The sequence below is a fragment of the Etheostoma spectabile genome, chromosome 2 (genome assembly GCF_008692095.1).
Source record: "Etheostoma spectabile isolate EspeVRDwgs_2016 chromosome 2, UIUC_Espe_1.0, whole genome shotgun sequence".
NCBI lineage: Eukaryota > Metazoa > Chordata > Actinopteri > Perciformes > Percidae > Etheostoma > Etheostoma spectabile.
Window position 1 is genome coordinate 19,567,637 of NC_045734.1, and position 18,582 is coordinate 19,586,218.

The window sequence follows — 18,582 nt, forward strand, 5'->3', positions numbered from 1 at the left end:
GCAACAGTTGAGGGGAAATTCTGCTCTTAGTGCTGACGTTCCACTGTTTAAGTCATATATATATTGAAGTACGTTTAGCATGATACCACAACTCGGCACTTTGAACATCCTGAAAACAAAATGTTACTCTGGGCCTTACTCTGAAGTTGGTCATTACTGGTTATTCTACTCACTCTAAGTAAGGGAGTTTAACCTTTGAGTTACTTCCATTGCCTGCAGTGGAATATTCAAACTATTCAACAAGTCGATAGCCGACTGGATGTACTGATTTTCAGAAAGTTCACTATATTGCAGTTTCTCACTAAATAAGAAAAGCTAACGAAAGATAAAAGTTGAGAAAAAAAGAATTTCAACACACACGCAAACAGTAGACAAGAATGGGAAGTCTGAGAGGGAATATTTTTATTAAATTTGTCAAAACTGGTCTATGTGCAGCACCATTCCTCTGTCCGCCCACGCATAGAAGGGTTACATAAATGGTTTCAATGCTCCAGCCCACTCAATGTTTCAGTGGGCAGTCCACAAGTGAAAGAATTAGAAATGTATGCAGTCTCAAAATGATCTATGTTTCTCACACTCAACAAGAACAGTTACAGCAGTCCAGCCAGCCTTCTGTAAACTCAGTTCATGTGCTACCATTTTGCATTAGTGATTTAAAACCGGTGCCAATGCGCGGAGAAGTGGATGTTCATTTAGTGCGGTAAAAAGTAAGACTGTGGAGGATGAAGTTTTGTTAAACTCTTACATCTTGGGTTTGTGACCTGTTCACTTACTAATGAACTATGACCCCAATCTTTGCATAACCTCATTCAAGCCATTTTAGATGCCTAACAAACTATAATATTGTTAATTGAAAATACAGTATATCTCCAGTTGAAAGTAGACTTTGGTAGTGAACATTTTGCAAAATAATACAATATGGACATTGACATGTGAGATTTCTATTATGAAGATGTGAAAAAGTATTTGGTCCTGTCCAAGAAAATCTAAAGCAACCAACAGTGTGGCACCAGAAGGTGTAAAATTGCAGTTTAAGAGAGAAATTCATACAACCTGGATTTAATCCACATGTCAGTAAATATCTGCACACTGTTCACTGTTTGAGCAAATCATATTTTAGCTTTATCAAATCAAAATGGTTCCCACAATGAAACTGAGTCTGACTGAGCTCCAAACCTACAGCAGAAGCTGAAACTGGTATTTCCCAGTTCCCACGTATCTTTATCTCCCAAAGCTGCATTATGTGTTCACCATAAATAAGACACAAATGTGACAAGCACATGGAAAGATATCATTTTTAGAGATGTTACACCTGGTTAATACACTTTTCATACTTTCCTATTAAATACACATTAAAACTCTGCCTCTGTACTCAACTCGATCATGTAACCCATCTTTTTAACCTGCTGCTTATCTTCCTGCCCTCTCAACACCCACTTGACTTTGTGACTTCACTGGTCTCTTACACTCCCTTCACCTGTAACAAAGTTATCATAAATAGGATCCAATATATGGATTGAAAACAACACACCACAATTGCAGGTATATATAGCCACACAAATTATGCAACCAAACAAAAAAAAGAGACAAAAATACAAATATGCTAAAGACCTTCATTGGCCAGTCTAAGAAGTCATTTATTTTGTATTTAACGAGCAGAATACATGAGGAGTCAACAACAAAATAAAACACTAACAAAGAAACCCCACCATGCACTCTAGACTCAATAGTGACGCTGCCTCCTCTTCAAGTATCTTCTCGACTCCTCTTCTCCTCACCTACTGCCTCTTTGCCATCCTCCGACCTCTTCTTCTGTCTTTTTTCACTTAATAAGGAAGCTGAGAGACAGAGGAGGTTAAAGGGAGTAGAGAAGAGGAAAAGAAATAAACAAAGAAGAGAATAGTGAGAGAAGAAGACGAAATGGATATCAATACAGTGTTTTTTGTGGCTTGCGTTGCATAACACCACAACCCCTTTTTTAGCAGAGGCAACCAGAAATACCTGTGGCTATTGATGATTATCTTGTTAGACACTGCAGGTTCAGGAAGCATGTAAACAGGCAAACTTGCTCAATTAATTGTTGCATCCGTATATAAACTTCTGAGACGGGACCGACTGCTTCCATTTTACAGTTTTTTGTTGTTGTTACTGAACAGACCAAATGTTTCTTTTCATGTTCGTCTCAGGCTGTATTCTCATTTTGAGAGCCGGCCTTTGCTGCTCAACAAATCATATTTTACATAAATATTACCAAAATAATTATTTTCTACAGTTGAATTGATTAACAAGCAGCAGAAAAAAGAGGAGGCTCTTTTAGCATTCTCACCTAAATACTGTAAGCGTAATGCTTAGTTTTATGGCCCTTTACATACTGTACCAACTCATTTCCTGAAAAAGAAAATCTGTAATTTGACACATATTAAAGGCAAATTAAAGATAGTGTGCACTTAAAAAATAATTTACAATAGAAGTGCAAGTGTAATAATCATTTAGTGCCTCTTGATAAATGTACAGCACAGGCCAAAAGATTGAACACACCTTCTCATTCCTTTATTTTTATTATTTATTTTCATGACTATTTACATTTTAGATTATCACTGATGGCATCAAAACTATGAATTAACACATATGGAAATATGTACTTAACAAAAAAATGTGAAATAACTGAAAACATGTCTTATATTATAGTTTCTTCAAAGTAGCCACCCTTTGCTCTGATTGCTGCTTTGCTCACTCTTGGCATTCTCTTGAGGAGTTTCAAGAGGTAGTCCCCTGAAATGGTTTCCCAACAGTCTTGAAGGAGTTCTCAGAGATGCTTTGCACTTGTTGGCCCTTTTTGCCTTCACTCTGCGGTCCAGCTCCCCCCAAACCATCTCGATTGGGTTCAGGTTCAGTGACTGTGGGGAGTGACTCCATCACTCTCCTTCTTGGTCAAATAGCCCTTACACAGCCTGGAGGTGTCGCATGTCGCTGCAGGATGCTGTGGTAGCCATGCTGGTTCAGTATGCCTTCAATTTTGACTAAATCCCCAACAATGTCACCAGCAAAGCACCCCCACACCATCACACCTCCTCCTCCATGCTTCACGGTGGGAACCAGGCAAGTAGAATCCGTCCGGTCACCTTTTCTGCGTCGCACAAAGACACGGCGGATGGAACCAAAGATCTCAAACTTGGACACAACCCAGATTTCCACAGGTCTACTGTCCATTCCTTGTGTTTCTTGGCCCAAACAAATCTCTTCTGCTTGTTGCCTCTCCTTAGCAGTGGTGTCCAAGCTGCTGTTTGACCGTGAAGGCCTGATTTGCGCAGTCTCCTCTTAACAGTTGTTCTAGAGATGCGTCTGCTGCTAAAACTCTGTGTGGTATTCATCTGGTCTCTAATCTGAGCTGCTGCCAACTTGCGATTTCTGAGGTTGATGACTCAGAAAAACGTATCCTTAGCAACAGAGGTGACTCTTGGTTTCCTTTCTTGGGGCGGAACTCATGGGAGCCAGTTTCGTTGTAGCGCTTGATGGTTTTTGTGACTACACTTGGGGACACATTCAAAGTTTTTGCAATTTTCCGGACCGACTGACCTTAATTTCTTAAAGTAATGATGGCCACTCGTTTCTCTTTACTTAGCTGATTGGTTCTTGCCATATTATGAATTCTAACAGTTGTCCAACAGGGTCGTCGGCTGTGTATCAACCTGACTTCTGCACAACACAACTGATGGTCCCAACCCCATAAATAAGGCAAGACATTCCACTAATTAACCCTGACAAGGCACACCTGTGAAGTGAAAACCATTTCAGGTGACTACCTCATGAAGCTCATTGAGAGAACACCAAGGGTTTGCAGCGCTATCAAAAAAGAAAAGGGTGGCTACTTTGAAGAAACTAGAAAATAAGACATGTTTTCAGTTATTTCACACTTTTTTGTTAAGTACATCATTTTACATGTGTTCATTCATAGTTTGATGTCTTCAGTGATAATCTACAATGTAAATAGTCATGAAAATAAAGGAAACGCATTGAATGAGAAGGTGCGTTCAAACTTTTGGCCTTTAGGTTTAAACTGACGTTTTCCCTATTTTCCGCAAATACTTTTCAGGAAATTTCTAGGAAATTAGGAAAATACTTGATTAACAAGTTAAGTAGAGCATTTCCAGTTACATACAACGACTAAACTCTGCATCAAGGTCACAAGACAACAATGATTGGACCTCAAGCCCCTTCACCGAGCTGGCCCAATGCAATTTGGTCATATTTCAAGCCACAGGTCACAACAGGGTTATGCCCCGATGATAGTAAATGATCTGCCCTGGTGAAGTGCCCTCAACATCCCTTCAGAGGTGAATTTCTGCAGCAGGAGGTGTTCTGGTGTTGTGCTGTAATATCCTACAGCTTCTTCCCAGGCAAATAATTGGACCCAGACTCTGCGGACTAGATTTTTTTTCTGTCACACATTAAATCTTTTTCATGTAGTGGCGACCTTTAGCTCAAAGTGAGACCAAATTGCTGCTGTTATGGTTCACTACGCTGAATGGCTTTAGTGTCCAAAACACATTCACTAGATGATGACCAAAAGACAAGATCCATGATTTGGATTAGCCAGGATAAAAAAGAAAAGATGCATAAGATGCTTTAAATACTGAGTGTACTGCCACAAAGTCAGACGGAAAATCTGTGTTGACGTTTTTAGCTGTCAGATTGAAAGAAAGTGTGTGTGAGTGTGTGTTTTCCAATCGAACAGCTGTCTTAGGATCAATAAAATAATAGGAATGGACGCATTCAGTTTTGGCTTGGATTTTTGCACTGTGTCTGCAATAACATTGCAGTGATTTTATGTCAAGTTCAGTGACTTTAGGATTCATTGTATATTGTGTTTGAATAACTGTTGCATAAAGTGAATGAAACAGTACAGTGATACTGTACGGTTGCTATAGTTACCTGTAGGGGTATCCATGGTACTTGGACCTAAAAATGGAGAGCAGGAAGCTGAAGAAAAACACCACCAGGCCAAGGCCAACCAGGCAGATAACTGGAAAAGAAGAGAAAGGAGAGAGAGAGAGAGAGAGAGAGAGAGAGAGAGACACCCACACACACAAACACACACAGTTAAATAGACAATATATGAAGAAACGGTGATATGATCTCCAAAACTGAATTCACTATAACTACATTTGATGCTTTTGAGTTTCCATATTTTTCCAAACCACCCTGCTATACGCATAACAATTATTAGACTATGGCCTGTGAGAATAATATATATAATTAGAAGAAACATTTTACCCGTTGATGTAACTCTGATCTCAGATCAAATTGAATGTGCTTACAAGGTTCAGGCATGGTACACACCAAATACATCCTCTTTTTTTCATGTTGGGGGTTCACACATGTTGTAAGCACGTACACAGGCCTACAAATGCACAATTAATGATTGAAATTTGCTAAAATGCTGATAGAAAGGGCATGTAAAACATTGCCTGGGGCTCTTCCGTTTGCCAAAACATTTTAATATTTACTAATTATTTAGACAACGCGTAACATATGCTCTACCGACTCTATCTCATCATAAACCCTGCTGTGCTGCAGAAAATTGTGTTTGCAACCATTATCGTCTTATTTCCTCAGCGACTATTCTAAAGTGAAATATACATACACATGATCTTTAATCTGCAGGGGAAATGTGAGTGTACGTGTGTGAGTGTATGAGTGTGTGCACACACACCCTCATGTAGCGGCTAATCCTTGAGAGGCACTGTGTTAAATTAAACTGTCACCACCGACTGATATTGTTAATCAGGGATTAGGATGAGGATCTCTCCTGGAGACTAAATAGAGATATGTGCTTGTTCTCACTATGTGTGCGTGTAAAGTTACGTGAGTAAGTGTGTGTGTGTGTGTGTGTGTTTGAGAGAGAAAGAGAGAGAGAGAACAAAAGATTTGGCTTGGAAAATATATAACCAATTCTCACTGTAAATTTGTGTGTATGTGCTGTCATTCTTCATGGCTCCAGTGGTTAGCGTGTTCTGTGATCTGTATTGCATGTCTGCATGAGACTAAATTTGCTGTCATGGCTCATTGTCAGCTCCAACATGGCTGTTCTTCTTTCTTTCTTTCTTGCAAATCATACATTCATCATAAGAATAATGTATATATTATACACACACACACACCACACACAACACACAACACACACCAACAACACACACACACACACACACACACACACCACACACACACACACACACACCACACACACACACACACACACACACACACACCCGGGCTGTCAGTGCTGTATGTGAGTGTGTAAGAGACAGTAAATGGATGTTGAATTGACTGCATTTATATAGCACTTTACTAGGCTTTGCAACCACTCAAAGCACTTTAGTCTACATTGCTCTTTACATTACTCTCCATTTACCCCATTCACACACACACATTTATACATATGGCTACCATAGACAAGATGCCACCCGTTAATCACATAACATTCACACACATTCACACTCTCTAAAGCATTGTGGCGTTCAGTATCTTGCCCAAGGTCACTTGGACATAGACTACAGACTGCAGACCAGGGATCAAACGCGGACCTCCAATTGGTGGACGAGAGACAGCAATTGGTATGACATCCAAGTCCCAATGCATCTACCATAGGCACGCACGCACGCACGCACGATTGAGAGCACTGCATATTTGAGAGTGCGTCTCCAGGGAAAGCCCTTATGGCACCGTTTTCTTTGAGTTGCCACATCAACGTATGTGCCTGCGAGTACATAAGCGACAGAACGGCTGTGTATCTTGATTAAGTATAGTGGGATGTATTTCCCATAGCTCATCAATTATGACTGAGAGGCAACTTTGTATGCTTCCATGGATAATGGCACTCTGATTCACACACGCACTAAGCATGCTAATGAAAGTGATTTATGACCTTGGCCAAATGACAAGTTGTTTAAGCTGAATGATTTCCCTCAATGACAAAGGTGGTAATCCCTCTTTTGACTGTATGACTTGGCTCAATTCAAATCATGATATATTGGCATGGTAAAAATAAACGTACCTTTCCCCAGCGCAAGGAAGCCAATAAGCATATTAAGTTAAGCCTACCTCATTAGGAGGCCAAATATGAATAGATAATGGGATGTCTGAATGGTTCTTTACAGTTTATTCTTTGATTACCAACTGGCTCCAATAGACTATGGAACCCTCAATTGTTTAATCATTATTTTTTATGCCAAACTGTGACAGAAAGGCTGACTTTTTTGTTTGGATTGTTAATATCCACACTGTCCATTTACAAGTGAACAAGGACTTTGTAGATGAATGTTTAAAGGTCCCATGGCATGAAAATGTCACTTGAGGTTTCACAGACCCATCTCGCTTTTCCTAAATCTTCAATTTCTCAAATTCTATGCTCCCCCTCTATGTTTCGCTCTTATTTACATTGCATCCTCTTTTACCTATCTCACCACCCCCACTTCCACTCACATTGCATATGTATTAAGTTTTAACTCCATTTATTAGTTTAGTAACTCCCTCGCTGAGAAACAGTGTGTGCGCTGTGATTTGTCGGGCAGATGTCCATGGAAGCAGCAGATAACTTCTTGTAGCTGCACTCAGCAGTATGGAAGCTATATGCCAGGGATTTAACACCCACATTCAATGATTATAGTACCATTCAAGACTAATCCTCACTCCATTACTGACAGACGACTATTCGCTATGCTGCTTTATAATGTACTTATTTAATTTGTGTGTCTGTATGTATGTGTGTCAACCCGATGACAGTTGTGTGTGGGATATTAAACTGTATGTTCTCTGCAACCTTGTGTCTGGATATTGTGTATGCTTTACGTAAGAGGTTTCTGTCAGCATTAGTATGCTTGAGCTGCGGTAAAATGTAATCTGCATGTTGTGTTTTCTTCAGTTAATTTAAATTAGCAGGTGGAAATTATACAAAGAGGTTAAATTTAAAAAGCTGATACAATAAAAAGTAAAAGTTTCTGTACATAAGAGAAAGAAAATGAGGGAGAGAGAACAAATGATATTGATAATGAAAGGATAAAAGACTTGATGGAAATGATGGAGCAGAGATAGAATTGCTAAATGAGTGGTCTGTGCTGTACACGTGCAAAGTCAGCCTTACACAGGTGACAGTTATGTGAGCACATATGCATGTGTGTCTGTCTAAGTATATGTGTGTGAGTGTTCTTGTTCAGTCTGATATTGAAAAAAAAAGTCTTGAAGTAGTTATAAAGTCATTTTCATTTTAATTGCCAAGCTTTACCATCACAAGGAGAACTCATGGGTAAAGTAGAACAAAAAGTTGATAATCTTGCCTTTAGAAGTGTGAGAGTCTGTGCGTATGCATGAGTTTGTGGCCTTACAGAGGCAATTGAAAGACTGATAGTGTGGTGTGATGAAAAAGTGTCTCTAATTAAAATCCCCTGCATGTAACTGTGTCTCTGTGTTTGAGTTAATTATCAGTAAGGGTCATCTAATATCTTACTCCCCTTCTCATAATCTAGAGATTATGCAGAAACTCCGCTTGGGCAGTAATGGAAAAGGTTGAAAGCAAAAATGTCATTAGTAGGGTCAAGTACAACCTCCCCTTTCAAATGATGAACTGTGGTTACATGCTCAACACTTCCAGACCAGACTCATCAGAAGGAGCCGGGGACCATCTTCCCTCAAGAGATCGAAAAGTACAATAACTCCATATGTATATAGCGTCACTTCACGATGTTATTTATCTTGATGTGACGTGTCAATTATGTTGGTGGGTCTGGTTGGAACAGAAGACATTTTTCTTATGACAAAAAAATGACAGCACATGTAAAATGGTCCTACATGTGTCTAGCAGATTAAAGCTGACCTCTGGAATCTCTGTAATGTAATTTGATGCATTCAAATCCACAACATGAGACCACTAGTGATCATCACACTCAAAAGATAATGCCAGGCTCCATCATCTCTCATGTTTTCCCACTAATTTTGAATCCCTTGGCATTGGTGAAGGTGATTTTCACAGACATTCTTCATGATAGCTTTAACATTAATTAATCATCCCCTCTGTGCCCTTCATGCTGTATTTAAGCTTTTGTATGCCACTTGCACAGACTTTTGAGAGCTGCTTGACTGCTTTAAGCAGAAAACTACATACACCAGGGCTACTAGTACAGTAGTGACAAGTACAAACATCCTCCTTGCTAATGCAGGTAACAACATTTTCTGGAATATCTGATCTTAATTTTGAAAGTCTACCAGTAACAAAGCTATTCATAATTTATTCAGCCGCCTTGACTAGAGCCCTAGCATAACATTTCAACAGTCCAGGGGGCCCATTATTATTATTATTATTATTATTATTATTAACTTCCTTATTAAGAACCTTCACTTCTTTAAACAAGAACAAAAAAGGACCTAAGACAAAAAAACACTGGTCTACTAGAAGTTAAATTGTCATCTGAGATTTACTTTAATTGTAAATCTACCACGTACTTCCTGTGGCTGATTGTGTATTGCTGGACTGACTAAGCCTTTGCAAGAGGGTCAAGTTCACAAAGAAAGGTCTCTGTCTCTCAAAAGCAGGTGAAAAGCTGAAAACCACAGGCAACAGCCTTCTGCTGCAGTGCCCCTGTTATGTAGACTCAAAAGTTCTACTGCCTCTACTGTGGTGGTCCACCCCAGATGATTTGTATTGTTAATTGCTTCTGAGCATGCTTTTGTGTCATTTCATTTATTAAGCATGATGATTCAATTTATTTTACTTCTTAAATAAAATACTTAACTAATTCTTTAAGTATAATTTCCCAAACAGCATGTATTTTAACATTAAACAATTATTCTTTAACAATACATTTGTGAGTAACAGGAACAAAAAAAGATTTTTTTCATAGCTCAGCAGACATGCAGCCTTAACAAATGTTTAAGAATTTCCTTCATTAAGAAATAGCTTGGTGGTCTCCACTGAACTGTGCTTTAAAGCTCTCCTTTACTAGCAAATTGTAGCTAGCTGGTGATTGCATTTTTGGCTGTTGATGATGTTTTTATTATAATTATTGTAATTTAAATATTTAGTGCAAATTGAGTTTAAGTTGCACTTACAAACATGTTTTCATTTCTTCCCGTTTCATGAATGGATCATAGACAGACCCAGCTGGATTCCCACTGCAAATTCTGTGCATGTGGTATTTATGTAGAATAGGAACAATTTTGACTCATGCATGAATGTGAAGATAACATTAGACACATCCGAACAAAAGACAAGGGTTTGCTCCAAATTTGATTTGACTAATTACAAGCAACTTAAATCATTTTTTGGGCAGAAAACCATCACAGACTTGAACCGTGGACCTTTTAAGTCGAGGAATACACCTCTACATATGTGCGCCTGCTCTACCAACTAGCCACCTAAATCATTTTCTTGATGAGCCAATTTATCTCATGACACCACATAAATCTACCTGCTAGTCAAAGTCTATCAAGCATTTACCATGCATATCCAAATGTTGTAGTTGTGTATTCAGAGGCAGTTATGGGGCAGGTTCAGGGCCATCTCAGTGATTATCTTGAAAGTAAAAAGTGCTTCTTATTTTTCGAGCTGCTCCAGCTAATTGACAGTTGTGCAAATACATGACACACACTAATAAAAGTACTGCAATGTTTTTTCATTGCATGGTATGTGTGTACAGCAGTCTCCTGTCTTAATCTTACCCTACATCATTGCTGTTAAATGAAGAGCCTGCATTCTATCTAATCTAGTAGGGGTGTGTACCCTGGTTGCAAAAAGTCAGTTTTTATAAAAGTCTATATGGAAATGACCTTACTTCTGCCTTGATTTACTACCTTGATAAATATTGTCCGAACAAGTTCATGGCCTTAATTGGTAGTTTCAAGTATTTTTTTAATTAATACAGCATGGTGTTCATTTAGTAAATTATGGTAACATTTATTTTAAAATTGACGATAAAGCAGAGGATACTTTAGAAGCGTGGTTCAACGCCAACCTGCCAATCATGATAGAGGCTTAGCAATGCATATCCATTGCCCTGTGTACATTAAAATAGCTGTGAATTTGTTGTGGGGTGTTGTCCATGTTTTCAAAATAAACTTCGACCCTCTCAGCTTTTCACTTCAACAAAGTTGATTGGAACATTTGGTGGCCTAAAAAGGTCTTGCTCAGTGTTATGCCAACCAAGCTAGATAGCTAGCACTAGCGTTAGCTAACGTAACGATTTTTTTGTACTGGCGTGAATGCAGAAGAATGTGCCCGTGCCTGTAGGTCCGTGTTTACCAGCTGGTAAATCTCCACTGGATGGTGCGCTTGAGAAGGGTTGAAAATCGGCAACTTTCCCCCTTTGGCATTTAGCTTAGTGCAGCTCCATTGCACCCATAAACAACACAAACTTGGCCATGTCATCCTCCCCAGCTAACCCTCTCGTCAAAAATTGTCACATTCAGTTGCAAAAAAACAAGATGGCAACGATACGTGTATCATCAAACTCAAGGCTTTAAAACAACCTCAAACTAATGGGTGATTTCACAGATGCCCATTAATTTTGTGTTTAACTAATTATATCATTATTTATAACTATTTTATCTATGTGTGCAACAGACTTTAAGACACATTTTACCTTGTTTAGTGGGCGTTTCAGAGGTGCAACAACGTAAAAATGCTGTACTAGAGGCATTGCACTTGCGCACACAAAAAGGTAATCAACACAACACTTTAGTTAAATAAAAAAATTGCTACGTTTTGTCTGGGCTGAGCGCTCCCCTAGGTTTCAAACTTAACACAAATAGGCCGTGCAAATGTTTTATATTAAAGATAACTACATTAATCACGTTTATTAGACCTCAAGGACACACAGTGCTCTGGTGACTAGCAATTCATGTAAACATAAGCTTTATTTGTTTAACAAAAACTCCATCTGTGCATCTTCATATATCATCATAGTTTTGCTTTGTTGCTTGTACACGTTCTCACACTTTGTTTGTTCACTTACATTTGTTCGTGTGTTAGGTGACAAAAGGAAATAGAGATCACAACTAAAATAAAAAAAATGCATGATTTCTGATAAGTCTGTGTACTGTACCCAAAAATGAAATTGCATCTTGTAATGTACCACCACGTGTTCTTAAATTGTCTTCTAGAGTGCCTACTGTTTAAATGCCAAAGTGAGAATTACAGTATGCTCAAGAAATATGAATGAACGTATTCCAACAAAAACACAGGCAGAGCACAAAGCATAGGCAACAGCTCAAAAGACATTTGTCCTATTCAGAGTCTGGAGTGGTTGGGAAGCCAAGTAATTAAATGTTTTTTTTTCTGGTGATCAAGGGTAGTAGCAAGAGTCCTTGTAAAGAAATAACTGATTATGAAGTTGGCAAGTGTAAGTCCGATCTCAAAGAAGGAGAATCCTTTAGCACTCAGTCTGAAAGATAAGAGTGGAAAAAGGAATTTCTCTGATATTAATGTTGCCGACAGCGGATGGCCTTTTCTAAGGGATCAAGAAGGCAACTGTAAACAGCAGCCAGGATAATTTCTTGTTAATACCTGAACTTGTGACTTGCCTTTGTATATAGGACATTTTAATTTATCAACACATGTATAGCTTAACAATATCTGTGGGTGAATGTGTGTAACTAAAATGTTTAACTTTTTAATTGTATTGGATTGTGTTCCCTCAGTTTTATATTCTTATAAGAATTAATACTTTACAGGAAATTTCTTCTACAAATATTTTAATCTCTTCAGCACCATTGATGCCTCATGAAACATGGATTTTAATGCATATACATTGGGTGTTGCAAGAACTACTCCCTACCCTTCCCTACACTCAGCTTAAACACACACACAAAACGTCTAGTCACTGGAGGACCATAGGCAGGCTGGGGGAACGCATATTAATGTTAAAAAATCTCATGAAGTGAAATGATCATGCCATGGGACTTTTAACCTTTGTGTTATTTCCATTGTCTGCATACAATGGAACATTCAAACAATTCAACGAGTCAATAGCCGACTGTATGTAAGGATTTTCAGTAAGTTTTCTATATTGCAGTATCTGACTAAATAAAAAGCTAAGGTAAAAGACGTGCAAAAAAGAATTTCAATACACACATAAACAGACAGACAATTTCTCTTCTCAGAAAGCTCCACAAATTGAGGAACTAGACGTTGAAAGGGGAAAGAAAAAGTACAATAAGAATTAGAGACCAAGTGCAGAAAGTAAGGCGGGACATCACCAACGGTCTGGAAAACATTAACGAGACCCTACTGCCAGGGAAGCTCAAGATCTGGTGCCTGCAAATTCACTGTCTACAAGCTCCCAATAACAACTATGGAGAAGATGGAACGAGCCATGACTCCGTGTGTTTAAATGGCTCGGCGTCCCACGCTGTCTGACTCACATCATCCTATAGAGTACAAATGCTCTAAAGTAAGTAAGACATTGAAATACTCCAGAGACCAGACCATCAGCAATTCTATCCACCACTGTTAACTGGACGGATATGAACACCATCTGACGTGGTGCAGCTTGCTACGTCAGCCCTGAGGCACAGCAACATTGTAGGGCACATCCAGTTGGGAAGGAGGAGGCCTTGGCCTTACAGCAACTAGGCCAACTTTGCGTAAGGCCTCAACACAAGAGAGGAAAACGGTGGTCGAGGAGGTGCGCCGTCAGGAGGAGGCGGAAAGAAGCGTAAGGGCAGTCTTTCTTGCAAAGTAGGGACAATGGATGAGGTGGGAAGGACTGGAGAGGAGAAAGCTCAGCTGGAGGGAGCTTTGGGAAATGAAGGCAAGCAACATCAGCTTCATTATCAAGCCACCTATGATGTGCTCCCATCTCCAAAAAACCTCCACCAGTGGTATGGCGAGGACCCAACCTGTGCCCTCTGCCCAACTCTAGTGACTCTCAAACACATCTTGACCGGTTGTAAGACCCGCCTCACGCAAGGCCGCTACACCTGGAGGCACAAGCAGGTCCTCAAGAATCTGGCAGCAGCTGTTGAGAACAAGAGGAATATCACCAACTCCTTGCCCTTGAGAGAAACCAATTCCATCACAGCCCCAACCTTCATCCAAGAGGGACAGAAAAACCCCAACCATCCCTCTACCAAACCAGAAGCTGGACAGCTGGCCATGGCCCGGGACTGGGAGATGATAATTGATATTGGCCAGCAACTAATCTTTCCACCGGAGATTGCAGCCTCCACCCTTAGGCCAGACTTGGTACTGTGGTTCACTTCACTGAAGTCTGTTTACATCATAGAGCTTACAGTCCCAATGAGAGAATTCAACAGAAGAGGCCTATGAACGCAAGAAACGCGCTACACAGAACTGGATGGGACAACAAAAGAAGCAGCTAGTGGATATGGATCAAACGGAAACACCTTTGCTGGGCTCAAAGAGCATCATTATGACCCGCTCACTAATCCCCCCCCCACCACATACCCCACTTGAGAACCCAGGTCACAACCGTCCAGTACAAGGGTGAACAAGGTATGCGGTCAGCTCTAGGCCACCTTTAACGAGGGTGTCTAGGGATGAAAAGCCGAAACACCCCAGGATTTAAATTGACATTTTCCCACATCTGAAATACAGCTCTCACGCCACTCTCAACATCAAGGCAAACGTCATGTGCATACCATCCATTGGCACAATGGACAGTTTACAATCATGTCCCGTGTTTCATAATTCAGAAACCGATCGATAAAGGCTTTTTAAGGCTGATACCGATACAAATATTTGGTTATTTGAAAATCTGATCTTATAAATCGGCCAATATATATTTAAAAATAAATGAATCATGAAACACGTAAGAAAACAAATTTTAACATTAGTTATTTGTAGTTATTTATGAGTTCTCACTAAAATAATATAATAATTTGTTTTATTGTCACAACAGAGCAGAGGAACATCAAAATGAATGAATGTTCTGATGATTAAAATGTATAAAAAAAACAAATTAAGATATGAAAGTTAAAGTCCTTTGAACAAAAACACAATAAAAACATAATCCGATAATATTGGTCCGCCGATATATTGGCCCGCTCTCGGTCGGGCTCTAATAAGAATAAAGGAAAGCTGAAAAAACAATCTTGACTACTTACTTCGTCTCTTGCCAACGTCTCCCTTGGAGGTGGCAGCCTCATTTAGTAGCACCATCCCCATGGTGATTGCAGCATCTGGGACAAGGTTGTCAAGGAAACAACACACTTACATACAGGATAGGGAGAAGCTGGATGTACACAATGCCCCAGCAGAAACTGCTGGACACACATTACAGATACGCACATATGTGCATAAAGAACTCAAATTAGCAAGAACATCAGAGGTACTGTACTTTGAGAGCACAAAGTATAAATACACTTTGTGTACAGTATATATACACATTAATAACACATTAATTATTTAAAAAAGAAGAAAAAGTGTTCTTGAATGAATCAAAAGTTATGTTACTTTTGTCGTAGAAAGGGCAAGACATCAGTAGGCAATACAAAAAACCTAATAACCATGTTTTACTTTTTTACAATTAATTTAAATATGCAGTGGTACAGCCTTACCCTTGGAAGGAAAACGTCTTAATGGATTTCCAAATGAAATTTGTTTTTTCATTTTTCAATAAGACACAGTCTGTTGATGTCAAGTCTATCATATTAATATAATAGACTGACAAAGGCTCAAAGAACATATCACATGTCATGTCCCTGGCTTCTGTAGAAAATTAAGCTCTCAATTGCTGTATATTGTGATGCACCACAATAGCACAGTAGAAGAAATGCAAAAACTATGTAATCCTGACAGAGCTGATTCTAAATCTTGTTTATGAGGAAATGATAACGTAATTGCTGCAAAGACGACAAACATACTGTGTCAGTCAGCCAAGATTTTGTAACAAATAGTCACTGTGATTAATTTGACCCATCTGTTACCTGTGAGAACGTTTTACATTTTTGCATTTGATCTTCCCAATCTGCGGCAACTATTGCAAATCCAGCTCATAATTTGACTGTCTTCTGCATGGATTTCTTACATTTTTGTCTTTGTAGAGCTTGGACTGGTTGGGGAACCCCTGCTGATGTTGGCCTGTAAATCCCATTTAGACATTTTGGAATATTGAATTAACTGGAAAATCCATTGGTAATTTTTTTAATTGACTGACCTACATTGGTACTATGTTCCTAAAGTATTTAGCTATTGTTTAAGATATAACTTGTTGAAATAATGACTTTACATTTAATTAATAACAGTTCATACAGTATTGGGAACATCTCCGTTTTACAGAAGCAAGCAATGCCGCATTCAACACAAGCTGCAAAGCACAGCCTCAGGTGGCTTATAATGACAGATTCTTTTCTTCAGTGTGCGCTGCATACAAAACCACATAACTAAAGACAATCGGATGGGGTGCACAAACAAAGGCTGCCACATGGGGTAATACAGAGCAGAAACTGAGGCATCCTTTAGATAATATGGTGACAGATCGGGCATAATAATATGGGAAATTAATCTAATTACAACTTTTTTTTTAAGACCAATAGTACGATTGTTATTCAGTATGCAATTGTTTTTAGAGTTCCTTATCTTACGTACAATTATTCACTATACACAAGCAATACGATCTTTCCAGAGTAGAGCCAACAAAACATTGAAAACATTGAAACACATAACACATAAACTGCTCTTTCAGGTAGGCTAAGTCTATGTGTTATGATGAATTGATATGAACAACATATTGATGCATGAATAAATAACATATCTTTACTCAGCTATTACATTATAAAAATATACTATCACTTGTAACGTCCAGCCTTGTAAACTTGTGCATCTGTGTTGCCAAAGCATAAGAACAAACATACATATAAACAACAGTTAATACATGTGATATAATGATACAAGTAAACAGGATACTTATGATATATTTGTAGATATTAAACAAATTATGTGCATGTCCCTCAAAGGGTCTCTCTCTCTCTCTATCACTCACTGCACATGGTACCTAGTTGTGTGTGCACCTGCGTATAACAAATTATACAAGGTTACATCTATTGGGAAACTGCATCTACGGTGGTCATAAAATGTGTTTACACCACCTGCAGCGAAAACAAGGGTAGGAGTGTTAGCATTTCAGCAGGTGTGAATGTGTATGTGTGTTTCATTTCAATGTAATCAGATGGGCAGAAAATAAAAAAAATAAACTGTGTTAGCATGGACAAACAAATATTGCTCTGCAGCAGGTGTGACCTTGGACCTGCTATTTCCCATGGGGACAAACACAACAGCTAGAAATGAACAATATCATTACCCACAAACATTCAAAAGCACCAGTGCAAGTACACACAGATATACAAGCAGATAGAAAAGAAAGCAAACACATACAGAAACATCAATCCCGCCAAAACACGCGCACGCGCACGCGCACGCGCACGCGCACACGCACACGCACACGCACACACACACACACACACACACACACACACACACACACACACACACACACACACACACACACACACACACACACACACACACACACACACACAGCCTATCACCAGGGGTTGAATTTGGAGGCAAGGAAGTGAAGTTAAAAGAGGACAATCTCTCGTCTTTGTTTTGTCTGTTTAGTCCAGCAGACAGCCTCCCTATGGAGAATGCACACAGATGACAAAGCCTTCGTGTTGGGAAAATAAATGTTGCAGACAGAAAAATTGGGATGCTGTTCCAGACACGTAAAGGTAGCTTCCTACAGTATGTGTTGTGTTAAAGCAAATGGAGAATTAAAGGACTTTTTTGCCAAAATGAGCTGTTGGACATTTTACAGATAGCTAAACTCCTCTTGAGGATTTGCATTTTGCAGCACTGTGTTCAAATTTATGTCGACACATGAAACATAAACGCGTTGGTGAAAGGATACTCAGAAGAAGGATGATGTGAGACTCAGCCACAAACTGAGCCTGACTGCTTCCATGAATATAACTCTGTGGAGTGGGGAAAGAGAGGGGGAAAGAGACAGAGAGACATATTAGTTTAACATTGATTATTTCAATTGACAAAACGTCACACTAGGTTACATCCTCAGTGGAAGAACATGGAGGGTTGAGTTATGAATGGTAAAGAACAGGATTGAATAGTGGGCAATATCTGACAAAAAGAAAGAGAATTCTTAATAATGAACCTTATGTGACAAAACTCTTCATTGTACATAGCTACATAAGGAAATACTTGCTATCTCCTTATTGCTTATGAACCTGTCTTTAAATTCAATCAAACTTTCTGCCGCCACGCCATCAGAAATAGGGTAGACGCATGTAGTCACAGTTGCCATTTAAATTATCCTTTTGTTTTATTACATTTATTTAACTAGGAAAAGACTCATTCAGATTAATAATCTCTTTTTCAAGAATGTCCTGGCCAAAACACACGACAGTACAACCACACATAAGTACAAAATACTTAAAAAAACAACTTAATCGGCAAATCCCTCAAAGTCATCCACAATCCTAAACACATCAGGCAATACATCTACCGCAAGATATGGCTGCCTCCAAGTCAATCAACATCCCCTGAAAAGCGACCAA

General features: G+C 39.1%; 1 protein-coding gene across 1 annotated transcript in view; it reads right to left on the bottom strand.

Moving 5' to 3' along the window:
* Positions 1–380: 380 nt before the first annotated feature.
* tusc3 (tumor suppressor candidate 3) overlaps positions 381–18,582 on the bottom strand; it is a 77,737-nt gene continuing 59,535 nt past the window's right edge. The window contains exons 7-10 of the mRNA XM_032530427.1: positions 17,919–17,982; positions 15,115–15,189; positions 4,933–5,023; positions 381–1,838 (exon numbers count right to left, since the gene is read on the bottom strand). Of these exons, the coding sequence (XP_032386318.1) occupies positions 1,823–1,838; positions 4,933–5,023; positions 15,115–15,189; positions 17,919–17,982 (246 nt within the window). The 3' untranslated portion in view covers positions 381–1,822. The remainder of the gene's footprint in view (positions 1,839–4,932; positions 5,024–15,114; positions 15,190–17,918; positions 17,983–18,582) is intronic.